The following is a 13,802-nucleotide window of genomic DNA, read 5'->3' as shown; positions in this document are numbered from 1 at the left end:
GGGCCTGAGTTCGATCCCTGGTCAGGGAACTAGATCCCACTGCCACAATTAAGAGTTTGCATGCCACAACTAAGGAGCCCGCGAGCTGCAACTAAGACCTGGCACAACCAAATAAATAAATTAAATTAATATATTTTTAAAAATAATAAAAACCATTCACTTTAAAAAAAGAAAAAGAAAACAAGCTTTCAGCTTTTCACCTTTGAGTATGATTTTAGCTGTGGGTTTTTCATATATACAGGCTTTCTTATGTTGAGGTATGTTCCCTCAATACTCACTCTGTTAGAGTTTTATGATAAATGGGTGTTGAACTTTGTCAAATGCTTTCTATGCATCTACTGAGATGATGATATGATTTTTATCCTTCATTTTGTTAAAGTGATGTATCTTGTTGATTGATTTCCGGATGTTGAACCGTCTTTGCATCCCTGGAATAAATCCCTCTTGATCACGGTCTATGATCCTTTTAATGTATTGCTGGCTTCAGTTTACTAATATTTTGTTGAGGATTTTAGAATCTATGTTCATCAAGGATATTGGCCTGTAGTTTTCTTTTTTTGTGGTGTCCTTGGCTGGTTTTGGTATCAGGGTAACGCTGATAAAATGTGCTGATGAAATGTAAAATGTGTTGGGAAGGTTTCCCTTCGACTAGATATTCTACTTCTTCTTCTGGCAGCTGGAATTCATTGCTGAATAAAAACTCACTGATCCAGAAATTTCTCTTGCCTCTTTCTGATTTTTGCCTCCTTCCCTTTTCCAAATCCTAAGACCAAAGCGGTAAACAGCAAAGGCAATGTCATTCCCAGAACAGACAAGTAGGAAAATCACACCTAAATAGTTTAAGGTACATCTGTTGTTTGCGGGGGGCGGGGGGCAACTTTGTCTGTTATTGCCATCTGAAACTCACTCATTTGGAAGAGGCACTCCAAATAAATTAAATGAAATTATTCATTGTCTAAATGAATGGCTTTATGGATAATCACTATGGCTGAGAGGTAACATTGCTGTGGTAACTACCACTGCAGCCCTGTCTTTTCCACTTTAGTGGCCTGAAAGAGTAAAGTCATTTCTCCATATGCTTACCACACCTCCCCCCATTCCTCATTTCTTTTAAAGTCTTTTTCTGCCCCTGTCACACTAGTGAAATTATTCTAAGCTCTCTAGGCTCTGATAACTATTATAAAATGTTTATTATGTGTGCCAAGTGCTTTACAATCATTATCTCATGTTCCCTCCTCATAACAGATTCACTAGGAAGGCATTCGTATTTTCATCCTGATTTTTCAGCTGATGAAACTGAAGCTTAACTAGATAAGGCAAATTGATCACAGTCATAAGTCTATAGAGAAATGAGGCTCAATTTGACTTTTCCGCTGTCCAGTGGTTCTCAAACTCCAGCGTGCATCAGAACCACCTACAGCATTTGTAAAAATACCGACTGCTGGGCTCCATCCCCAGGTATCCTAATTCCGCAGGTGTGGAGCCGGGCTCGATAATTCACATTTCTAAACAATTCTCAGCTGATGCCCATGCTGCTAATCTGGGGGACCGAATTTAAGAACCACTGTTTCGGGACTTCCCTGGTGGCACAGAGGTTAAGAATGTGCCTGCCAATTCAGGGGACATGGGTTCGATCCCTGGTCGGGGAGAATCCCACGTGCCAAGGAGCAACTAAGCCCGTGAGCCACAATTACTGAGCCTGTGCTCTAAAGCCCGTGAGCCACAACTACTGAGCTCCTGCGCCACAACTACTGAAGCCCATGCACCTAGAGCCCCGTGTTCTGCAACGAGAAGCCACCGCAATGAGAAGCCCACGCACCGCAAGGAAGAGTAGCCCTCGCTCGCAGCAACTAGAGAAAGCCCGCGCGCAGCAACGAAGACCCAATGCAGCCAAAAAAACCAAAAAACCCCACTGTTTCACACCCTTGCTCCTCAAAGTGTGTTGGAGAATCCACAGCAACGTTCTCTGGGAGCTTATTAGAAACCCAACATCTTGGGCCTTACCCTAAACCTCCTGAATCTGACTCTGCACTTTTAACAAGATCCCAGGTGATTCATGGGCACGTTGTGTGCACTCATCACATACTTTCGAGCCAAGACAGCCTCTAAAGGAGGCAACAGGTAAATTTTAATTTACAGTGGGCCTCGCTGGGGCATGGGTTAGAAAGTAGGACTTCATTCAGCCCGGGGCACAAGGGAGAGTTATGAGGTTCAAGGCTCCCAGGCCTCGGCACCGCCGCCTCCACCTCTCAGTCGCGCCGCGCCCCGCCCCTCCCGCGCCCCGCCCCTCCCGCGCCCCGCCCCTCCCGCGCCCCGCCCCTCCCGCGCCCCGCCCCTCCCGCGCCCCGCCCCTCCCGCGCCCCGCCCCTCCCGCGCCCCGCCCCTCCCGCGCCCCGCCCCAGGCTTCTCTCGGCTCCGCCTCCCTACGGAGGGCGACTACTGCGCAGAGGCAGACGCCGCGCTCTTCCCCCTCGGGGCTCCCCGGATCCTCCGGATCACCAAGCACTTCTCCTAGAGCAGCCCCTGAGGAGGTGCCTGTACCCACTTCTCCCATCTTCGGGTGCCGACCGAACCGCCACCCGGAAGTGCAAACGTCTCCGAGGTTCTTAGCGTCTTTTTTAGAACGCCTGCCGTTACTCTTTCATTCACCCCACGAACGATTCTTGGGTGTCTGCCCTTTGGCAGAGAGATGAACAAGACACGGCCCCTGTCCACATAAAGGATTGTAGGACTGGGTGATAAACGCTGTACCTCCTAGGGGCTGGAGGCGCGGGGGCCGGATAGAAGAAAGATGTCCCGGAGGGTAACGGCCCTGAGCCCGGCTGCTAGTTGCGGGCCACGTAGGGGCTCGGGCGTTTGGTGGATGGAGATCTCCGGTTGGAGAACATTCCGGGTGGAAGAAAGGTGGCCGTCCCACGAAAACTCTCCGTGTGCAGGGTGCGTGGGTGCCTGGAGATGAAGCTGGAGAGGTAAGCAGAGGCGATCCTGAAGGGCTTCGTATGCATAAGAAATTTAAACAATGTCCTGAGTAGTCTAGACGGTATTTTAATCAGGAGACGATAAGTCTGATTTGCACTTTAAAATGCAGCTGGCAGCCAGGCTGGGTTGGAGGAGGAAAACACGTTTAGGCTGTTAGAGAATGGCGACAGAACGGAGGCAGAGATCACCTCTGCCTATGTATTTATTCGTTAGCTGTCTTTTCTCTTCCACTAAGATGTAACTTACATGGGGGAAGGAATATGTCTGTTTAGTTCATTTCTCTTACCCAGCACTTAGAAGGGTGCCTGGTACACAGTAGACCCTTAACAAATGTTGGTTGGATGGATGAATAAATCAATTTGCGGTTGATAGGACTTCCTAACTAATTAGATAGTAGATGAAAGTGGGAAGTAGAAGAGACAGATCACTGAAGATTGGAAGAACACAAGTAGTGGAACCCTGTTTAGTGGGTGTTTGCTGAGAACTTCTCCTGGGCTGACCACTGACAAGATGCTGTAAGGCAGAAGTCCAGAACAAGCTCCAATTTCTGGTGTAGTCAAGGGAGGGAATCTGCCACCAAGTACCACTTCTAGGTTTTAGTTCCACCAACAAAAAATGTCCGTTCCTTTTCTGCCCACTCACAGGACTGAATTTGAGAAGTACATACTTGTTTTGTATTGAGTATTATCGGCCACAGACCTAGAATCCAGATGACTATGACTTTAAGGCTGTTTATTATTATATTGATGTAACGTAATATTGGTGCGCCATCATTTAATAAAACCATTCCTTGGTGCATTTTTTGTTTGTTTACCTTCGCAGATATGCAGGAATGAATATCTTTTTTTTTCAATAAATTTTCTTTATTCAGCATTACATTTTTTTAGATTTACCATGTTGATAAATGTGTCTGTACTTCATTCATTTTCAATGTTCTATATTCATTTCTATGTGTATATACCATAAAGTATTCATTCTTAAATTCATATAAAAGGTATTTGGGTTGTTTCCAGTTTGAGGGTTTTTTACCCCTGTGCAAGTTTCTCACTAATGAATAGCTGGCAGTGGAATTCCTAGATCAGAGGTATTCATATCTTTTTTTTTTTGAATTTTACTTTTTTATACAGCAGGCTTTTTTTTTTTTTTTTTTGCAGTACGCGGCCTCTCACTGCTGTGGCCTCTCCCGTTGCGGAGCACAGGCTCCGGACGCGCAGGCTCAGCGGCCATGGCTCACGGGCCCAGCCGCTCCACGGCATGTGGGACCTTCCCGGACCAGGGCACGAACCCGTGTCCCCTGCATCGGCAGGCGGACTCTCAACCACTGCGCCACCAGGGAAGCCCAGCAGGTTCTTATTAGTTACCTATTTTACACATATTAGTGTATACATGTCAATCCCAATCTCCCAATTCATCACACCACCACCCCCATCCCCCCGCCACTTTCCCCGCTTGGTGTCCATACGTTTGTTCTCTACATCTGTGTCTCTATTTCTGCCTTGCAAACCAGTTCATCTGTACCATTTTTCTAGATTCCACAGATATGCGTTAATATACGATATTTTTCTCTTTCTGACTTACTTCACTCTATATGACAGTATCCAGGTCCATCCACGTCACTACAAATGACCCAATTTCATTCCTTTTTATGGCTGAGTAATATTCCGTTGTATATATGTACCACATCTTCTTTAAGGAATGAATATCTTCATGTCTTTTCTTTCTTTCTTCTTCTTTTTTGGCTTTTGTTGAATATTTTTCCTCACAGGAGTAGATTACTAGTTAAATAATATTTTATCTTATTAGCTCTTACTATATATTGCCTGATTCTCTTCCAAAAAGTTAATCATGGCAACAACAATATCCATTTATGCAACAGTTACAAATTGAGTATCTACTGGCGCTAGGCATTGAGCTCCAGGAGCATAAGATGAGCAAGATAGACAGACCCTGCCCTCCTGTCGCTTCCAGTCTAGTACAGGAGGGTGGCATTTATCAGCTCATCACACAATAATTAGAAACTAACACATAGTATGAACTAAAAATACAGGCCGCTTGCCAAGAGGCAGAAACCAGTTTTACAACAATCTCAGCAGCACTGGTGGTGGTTTGGGGGGTTTTGTTGTCAATTTTACTACCGTATTTTACTAAAAAAATGGTTTGTCAGGATTGTTTTGCCTGTTTTGAATTAATCTGAATTTTTCCTTCCTCATTCATCTACTGCTTAAGGGAAGTCCTCTACCATGCAAAACCAAAAAATTACAAATTTACACCTACATTTTTTAAAGATGAAAAACTAGAGAGTACTTACAAACGTGTCATATCCTTTCTTTCTATTTATTCTTAACTGACTCTTCATCGCGGAAGCTGAAGCAGGGCTTGGGTTTGAATCCCAGCTCCTCCACTTCTAGCTCTGTGACCTTGGGCAGATGACTTAAGCTTTTTGAGCCTCTGTTTCCTTACGGTCAAATGGACTCATACCTTCCTGGTATGATTTTGGACCACAGGTCATGTGTGAGCATTCCTTTATGGGGGAAAAGAAGAGACAAGAGCAGAATAAAGTCTCTGGCTCCTGGCAGATGTTGTTACCATACCCAAACCAATACTTGTGTGGCTCACAAAAACACAGGGCAAACTAAGAAAGGAATGAGCGGGTTATCGTTTTATATTCTGAAAATGTAGGACTGGTAATGCTCTGCCTCTCTACAGGAGACCTCACCTAGTCTGGATGCCAGGGAAGGCCTTCCCCAAGCTAGAGCCTTAGCGCTTAGAACTGAGGGTCAGTAGGAGCTCACCAGGTCACTCAGGGCACAAACCTGTCACCCTACCTCCCTCTCACACCACAACAGCCACCAGAGGGATCCCTTTATGATGGATCATTTCACCGTGTTGCCCAAAACCCTCCAGTGTTTTCCCATCACTCATCAAATTAAATCCAGATTCCTTCCCAGAGTCTACAAGGCCTTACATGATCTGCCCCCGGCTACCTCTCTGCCCTCATTTTCTAAACAACTCGTATGCGTTCCTTCCTTAAGGCTTTTGCACCTGCCCATTTGTCTGCTTGGAATGCTCTTCCGCCATTTACCTGCATGGCTCATTCACGCCCTTCAGTTCTCTGCCCAGGTGTCACCTCTCCAGGGTGGGCTTCTTTGAGCTCTCCTCCAATAGTATCCTCTTCTTTCACAATCCCTTTCCCCTGCTTTATTTGTTTTCAGAGCATTTTCAACTCCTGCCATTATTGTGTTTTTAGTTATTTACTTGTTCAAGTATTTTTTCTGTTTTCCCCACTAAAATGCAAGTTCCATGAGAACAAGAACTTTATTCAGCACTGATCCCTAGCACTTAAACAGTGCCCGGCACATAGCAGGTGCTCAATGAGTATTTATTGAATGAATTAAGTCATGAATGAATGGATGAATGAATGAGCCATATAAACAAAGGGAGAGGGGAAAGATGTTCCAGATAGAGGGGACTGCATGTGCAGAGGGCCTGTGGCCACTGGGGGTTTCAGAACTGAAAGAAGGCCTAACAGGGAGAGGCAGTGATGGAGAGATGAGGCAGAGAGGTAAGCACAGAGCAGACTTGAGAGGACCTTCTAGGCTTCGCTACAAGATTTTGGCCTTTATTCTAAGGACAATGAGAAGGCATTAAAGGGCTCCAGATAAATTGAGAATTGTGTTTTTATAAGGTCCCTCTGACTGCTGGGTGGTAAATTGACAGTAACGGGGCAAGAATGAGTGCAGGGGACCAGTGAGCTGACTGTCAGTGTCTCCCAAGGCAGAGATGACAATGGTTTGCATTTGGATGCTGCTTGAAGAAGATGGAGGAACATAATTTGGATGTAAAATTAACAGGCACTACTTCTTATCCCTGTGATCCAGGGAGGATGGCTATGCTAACTAGACCAGAGAAACACAAACTCAGACTTAGGATGTCTTCACTGGCACAGAACTGAGCCATGTGAGTAAGGCATTCCTTTTCCCCCACAAATATACATTTAACAAACCCTGATGGAGCTTTTGCCACGTGCCAGGCCTGTGCCAAGAACTGCAACAGATACAAACACGGATAAGGGGCAGCAGGCCACCCGAAGGAAGTAATATCCTGATAGAAATAATGCCCTTTTGGCTTTCTTATATTCCCTGCCTTGCTAGTAGCTGCCCTTTGTGCTCGGTCCTATTTTCACCCATCTGCTTCATATTCTGTACATCTTTTTACCCTCTCTGCTTACCTCAAAGCCCAGCCAAAAGTAGCAGCTCAATACATCTTGGAATGAATGTGAATTTTTCTCCTTGACTCTTACGGAGTCAGTTCCCTAAACTGAGGTTTCTCTCAAAGTGTACTGAGCTCATATCACAATAATTTCAACTGTCCAAGCCAAATAGAGAAGAATAACTTGCCAACTTAACTCACAAGGCTATTATGAGGAAAGAAAAAAAAAAAAATCAAGGGGTCTTGCAAATGTGAAAGGTATTTGGATGACAATCCCCTGCACTTGCCCTGCCGTCATTACTACTGTCGGCTTTATTTCCCGTTTATTCAACGAATATTTCTGGAACATTTACCTTGTGCTCGGAGCTGGAGATGCACAGATAAACAAGATACAGTCTCTGCTCTCATGGAACTTACATTCACATGTGTACTGGAGCACTGTGGGTCAAGGTAAAAAGAAATTTGAAAATCACTACCTACCCAGTCCCATCACTGTACAGAACACAGATGCCAGAGTGGCGTGCAGCATTTCCCCTTTCCATGCTTTGTTGCTTCTCACTGCCAAGCTCCTTATCGTCCATGACCCCACATGGCAGGCCTTTCCCCCTTGGGTACACCCAGAGGATGCTTTATTAAATAATATTTAGAAGACTGGACCCTCTCTGCAAGCAGTGGCAACTGCTTTTCTTTAAATTCCCATTGATAGCACCCCCCATTATTATGTATTCCAGTCCTGGGTGTATAGTTAACATATCAGTTTTCTTTCCTCTTGCATTATAAGAGTCAGCCGGGGCCCTGAAAACCCTGGTACTAGTTATGATTTTCTTGCAGGCACTGAAAAATCACGTAGCCTCTAGGGTCCTAGATATCTGGGAGGGGAGAACTGGGGCGGGGGGGGAGCGAGGGAGGGTTATACTGGTCCCTAAAATTATGTGATTCATGGCCAGTTCCCCACCTTCTCTTTTCGCTGTTTTCAGTCTGGGGGCTAACCACCAAGACATAGTCTCAGAGTTTAGTGAGGCAGCCTCCGTACACGGAGGCACACGCAGGGTACCCAGGAAGACGGGCTTGAAGACAGGTCCGGCACCGCGTGCGGCCTGCGAGCCGCGGGCGAACGAAAAGGACCTGTTGGAGCATGCGTATCAGTGATCCCCGCTGCTCCGCGGCGGCGGCGCGGGGGACGGGGTAGGGGCGGGCTCGCGGCGGCTACGTGAAGCGATTGGCTCTGCGCAGCGGAGGGCGATCCCGCTTCCGCCGGGCGCCGGAAGTGACTCTCCGCCCCGGTCAGTGGGCCATGGAGAAGGTGGCACAGTAGCGTCTGAGTTGTGAGCGTTGCGGGGCCGGCGGCCATGGAGGCCGTGCTGAACGAGTTGGTGTCTGTGGAGGACCTACTGGTGAGGCCCGGCCCTGAGGGAGGGAAAAGGAAGATTCGGAAGGGCGGGCCCTGAGGAGAGCCCGGGTAGGGGCCAAACCCTCTTCCCAGCATCAGCTTTGCCTAGGGAAGTCGAACTACGGCTCCCGGCAGCCCCTGCAGCGTCCGGCTCCTGCCCAGAGGTTCCACTTTGCCCCAAAGGCTAATGGGAGATGTAGTTTCCTGCGCCACCACGCCTCAGCCTGGGGGCCTGGAGTTTGACGGGTGCTGAGTGCATGTAGGAGCTAGGAGGTCAGGGTGCGGGCACCCGATTTTGAGTGCTCCTAAAGTGGCAGGGGGAACACAGTGACCACCTTAAACTTTCATATATTAGTCACAGTCCGGCACGGTGCTAATGACCTTTCAGGGGAGATCTCAATCTTTGTAGCTCTAGTAGGAGGTAGGCACTATTTTTATTCCCGTTTTTCAGATAAGAAAGGGTCCAGACCGGCAGGGTGGGGATGGGAGAAGCAGTCGCCGACGAGGGACCGCGTGGGCTGTTGTTGAGCAGTTCTGACAGCGTGTTTACTGTTCAGCCTTTCGGGGTCAGCTGCTCCGGGAGCGGTGCCTGGAGCCGCCAGCAGGTGGCATCTCCAGTCGGTACCACTAGGGGGAGGGAAGCAGAAGGGGGCCAAGACAGCCCGCCACTAAGAAGCAGAATGCCTGGGTCCCAGCGATGGAGATGGCAGAACCTGGGGTACCAGACCCCAAGACCCGCAAGGGAAATGTGGCAGAGGGGAAGATGCAGAGTAACGGGGAAAGGGACACCCAGGTCCTGCTACAGTGTGGCTTGCTCCCTTCACCTCTAAATGACTCCTCTCCTCTCCTATGGCAGAAGTTTGAAAAGAAATTTCAGTCTGAGAAGGCAGCAGGCTCAGTGTCCAAGAGCACGCAGTTTGAATATGCCTGGTGCCTGGTGCGAAGCAAATACAACGATGACATCCGTAAAGGCCTTGCTCTGCTGGAGGGTGAGGTGCTAGGCTGGCTCCCCAGCTCTCCCCTTCCCAACTGCCATCGTCCTCAACCACTGTTGGCCTGGCTCACTCCCTCCATCTCAAGTTCGGGGATCCTTTTTCAGCATGGGACCTCACAGTGCAGTCACCTCACAGTTATTTACCAGTAAACGCACTGTAAAATAAGGGCTATACTTAGCCTGACTTCCACTGTACTTTTGGCTTGCCAGCTCATCGATGATGGTTTTGCCAGACAGAGTCATAGCATGTCAGTCCCCACTGGACTTTGGTGATCTGGTAGTCTAGACGTAAGGAAAGTGACTTGTCTCGGGTCACACAGCTGGTTGATTTATGGCTGAATTGGGACTAGAAGCTCCTGCTTGTGTGTCCCAGTCCCATGCTCTTTGCCCCCCACCCCCACCGTGTTGCTTATTTAGCAGCTTTTGTTGAAAACCTTTTGGGGGGGGGTGGGTGTGGAAGAAGTACAGAAGACGGTTCCCAAAACCTGTGAGCACATGGTGCTTTTATGATCAGAATCCTATTTGCTGCTGGTTTTGGATGGGTCACCATTTTTCAGAGGCCACAATACTTGACCTTTAAATTTCGCTGTACCCCCTTTCTCTTGGTCAAGTAATGGTGTATAAGCAAGCACTGTACTAGCCAAGGATGCCTGTTGTACATCCATAAAAGTAAGACTCTTCCTTAATGCAAATCATCTCCGCCTCCATTTGTCTATTTCTCAGGTTTCCTCTACAGCAGGGCACAGCTGTAGAATTGGTCTCTAAACATTGCCAGTCTAGTTGAGGAGACAGTACAGACACTTGGGAAGATGTGTAAACACCTGCAAAACCACTTAGCAGCAAATTCTAATGCAGAGTACAACTGAACACATGAGCCTCTGGGAAGTCACTGAACTAAGAGTCAGGTGGGGTCTTTCAGGGAGGGGTGACTGAAGGTGAGTTTGGAGCTGTTTTTTTAAAGGGGGAAGGAGCGCAAACTGATTTTGAACACAATTCTGGTCAGCAAGCTGCTGTAGTTAAAATACACAGCAGATGCCACAGCTGAGTAGAGATGCCTTTTGGCTTCTCTGGTGCCTTGATTTCCTTTCAGTTCACTTGGATGAACCAAAGTTGACTGTAGTGTTGATACCGGGGTGTGGATCACTGGGGCATTGGGGCAGCTGGGGTTCATGCTGCCCCAGAGCTCTGGCTGGGAAGCCCGGAGTGACCGGAGCCGAAATGGAGGCTCAGGACAGTGACTTTCTCCCAGGACCTTATAGGTATTCAGGGAGTGGAGGGGGTCTCTGGGACACAGGCACTAGGAAGGGAGAGAAGGGGTTTTTACCCTCTTTCCTCCCCCCCTCCCTAGAGCTGCTGCCCAAAGGGAGCAAAGAGGAGCAGCGGGATTATGTCTTCTACCTGGCTGTGGGCAGCTACCGGCTCAAGGTAAGGCGGAGAGCTCCTTCAGCCCCTCCACCCCGCCTGGGTGGCCGAGCTCCCCCTCGTCTCTCTCCCCCGTCACAGAGGTGCAGGGTGATAGCAGGATGCTGAGGGAAGGTGAGAGACAGAGGATCCGGTGCCGAGGGTGTGGGGAGCAGTGTGACGTCAGCAGTGGGGTGCAGCCCCAAGCCTTGGGCTGTTATCTCCCTTGGCTTATCAACCCCACACAGTTGGGGTGGTTTGTGGACTCTACTCCACTGGGTGGGGCTGGAGGGAGGAAGGGGGTGGAGGTAGAGGGAAGAGCCCTGGGGCCAGCGGAGGGAAGGCCCTTCTGATGGGTAGGAGGAGGGATAGAATTCTGAGGGGGGTGTGTCATTCTCCCTGAGTGTAGGAATATGAAAAAGCCCTAAAGTATGTGCGAGGGCTGCTGCAGACAGAGCCGCAGAACAACCAGGCCAAGGAACTGGAACAGCTCATCGACAAGGCCATGAAGAAAGGTGAAGGCCGTCCTCTCTACCCTTCTCCCTCCGTCTCCGTCCACTCCCCACCCTCGTGTCTCCCTGGCCCCCAGCATCCCCAGTTGCCTCTCAACTGTTAAGTCCTCCTCCTTCCCTCGTGCCTGGGCCCTCTGGTCTCTCTTCAGATGGTGCCTTCCAAGCAGTTCCTCTCCAAACCCCCTTCTTTCTCCATCCCTCAGGGGTCCCTCACCCCATGACTCCAGATACAGAGGCACATCCTCTGTTGAGGAGCAGCGGGCAGCAAGATGGTGGCCGAGGCCCCTGCGGGGACTAGGTTTTTGGACTCGTGACGGTCTCCCTTTTCCTCTCCCCAGATGGTCTAGTGGGCATGGCCATTGTTGGAGGCATGGCTCTGGGCGTGGCGGGACTGGCTGGACTCATCGGACTTGCTGTATCCAAGTCCAAATCCTGAACGAGACGGCATCTCTGCCTCTGCCTGGGGACAGACACGTGGAGCCCATGGAGGACACTGGAAGAGAGGCCCACCCATCCTCACCGCCCCTTTCTTCTTCTGCACCTGTCACTGTCCTCTGTGACCTTCAGCCTCCTCTCCCCTGGGACCTGTCCCCTAGCCCCAAATCATGTGTTTTGGGATGAGTGTAAATAAAATTGGGCTTTGGCTTGGGAACCTCTGTGTCTGTGTTGAGGAAGGGGCAGGTTCTGTTGGGCCCAGGGGTGGGGGTCATGCATGGGCCTTCCCTCTCTGTGCCCTCCTACTCCTGCCCCCCAGGCTGGTGTGGGGTTCTCCTTTGTCCGCTGAGCTGCCCAGCCCCTACACGGTTCCTCTCCGCCCCCCCCACCCCGCCCAGCCCAGCCCAGCCCAGCCACGTCCTTGAGCAGTGGCAGGCAGCATAGGGGTGTGCCCTTTGCCTGGATGTAGAATCCTGAGAAAAAGCAGTGACCAGAGGCGGAAAGGGCAGAGCTGAAGGGACACCATCTCCTCTGACCCACTCAGCTGCCTCTCAGCGTGTGGAGTTTTCCACACCAGGGGGGCCCCCACTCAGTTTCCTCCAAAACCTCCACCCTTCCCTCCCTTTGTCTTCCTGCGCCCTCCCCTTCCTCCCCCCCATCCCACTCCTTAGAGGAGAAGGGCAACTGGTTGGGGGAAGGAAATGGGCATTTGGCGTGGAGTCGGCAGAGGTCTTGGGAGAGGTCAGGAACCCAGGACATCCCAGTTGCAGAAGGAAGGTCGGGACCCAGTCCCCACACAGCCTGCTTTGCCCAACACCCGGCCGGTGCCAGGCTCAGCACGGGCCTGCCTTGCTTCACTGCATTGCTTCACTGCATACTTCTCGTTCCTCAGCCCAGCTTGGGGGGGATTGGGGCGGAGGCGCCCGGGGGAGCACAGAGGAGCCTGACACGGGGAGGAGGGGATGGGGGACTACACCTCAGCGCAGTGATGCCCATGTGACCGCCTGGGTGTAGGACGGGCCCCTTGGACTGAGCCCCAGCCTCACCTGCCAGAAGAGAACCAGAGCTGCCCCAGCCGTGGCCTCGGGGCGGGAACTGAGACCGTCTGTGCCGGGCCAGGTGCTCAGCCTCGGTTTGGGGTGGGGACCCAGAGGTTTCTAATCTCTCATAATTAATAGAGCTGGTGACAGTTCTGATAACTCTTTGCTTTTTAGTTTATCAGAGGATCACGTCCTGGGCTTGTGATTTATCCCCCTTGAGGCCCCTTAGCAGCAAGATCAAGCTTCTTGCCGAGAGTCAAAGATCATCCCGACAAGGGGGGACCTTCAAGTTCAGGAAGTTGAAGTTTGGGGGAAAGCAACCTCCTTTGGCCTCACCCTGGCCCTTGGGCGCCCAGACCCAGGGCATTCACCAAGTGTCGAGTATCGAGCGATTCATACTTGCGGGGAGCTTTGATCTGTAGTCACGATTCTTGTGAAGTGAGAAGTAGTAGTTCTAGTTCACAGAATCGGAAACAAGCTCAAGGGGCTCAAACTTCATGCCCACATCCCTTTGGTAAATGATGGACCTGGTTTGAATCCAGGTTGGTTGGATTCCAGAGCCATGGGTTTCTCCCAGATTCCCCATCCCCTTTTCAACCTTCATCTTCCTTGGAGACTCAACGCCTCAAGCCCTCGCTCTTTGAGTTTCCTGAATTGTTCTCACCAACATTCAGAGAGGGTGGCTCCGCTCCCTTGGCCCTTCCCCACTGAAAGGTGCAGGGGACCTGCCTGTGGTCAGTCTCTGTCTCTGTCTCTTGTCCCTCTTACTCCATTCTCTGGCCCCCGATTAAAGCTGAGTCAGAGGCGGATGCTTCCCCTCGGCTCCCAGTGCCTCCCGTGGG

At 50.1% G+C, this 13,802-nt stretch overlaps 1 protein-coding gene across 1 annotated transcript; it reads left to right on the top strand.

Annotated features, from left to right (window-relative positions):
• Positions 1-8,455: 8,455 nt before the first annotated feature.
• Positions 8,456-12,130, top strand: FIS1 (fission, mitochondrial 1). The gene is made up of 5 exons (XM_082856918.1): positions 8,456-8,582; positions 9,435-9,567; positions 10,921-10,997; positions 11,383-11,488; positions 11,824-12,130. The coding sequence occupies exons 1-5, from the start codon at positions 8,538-8,540 to the stop codon at positions 11,919-11,921; spliced, it is 459 nt and encodes a 152-aa protein (XP_082713044.1). The 5' UTR covers positions 8,456-8,537; the 3' UTR covers positions 11,922-12,130.
• The last annotated feature ends 1,672 nt before the right edge of the window (positions 12,131-13,802 follow it).

Source organism: Leucopleurus acutus (genome assembly GCF_964270905.1).
Source record: "Leucopleurus acutus genome assembly, chromosome: 16".
Classification (NCBI taxonomy): Eukaryota; Metazoa; Chordata; class Mammalia; order Artiodactyla; family Delphinidae; genus Leucopleurus; species Leucopleurus acutus.
Note: the sequence above shows the minus strand (reverse complement) of the source record. Positions and strands in the feature narration are given on the sequence as shown.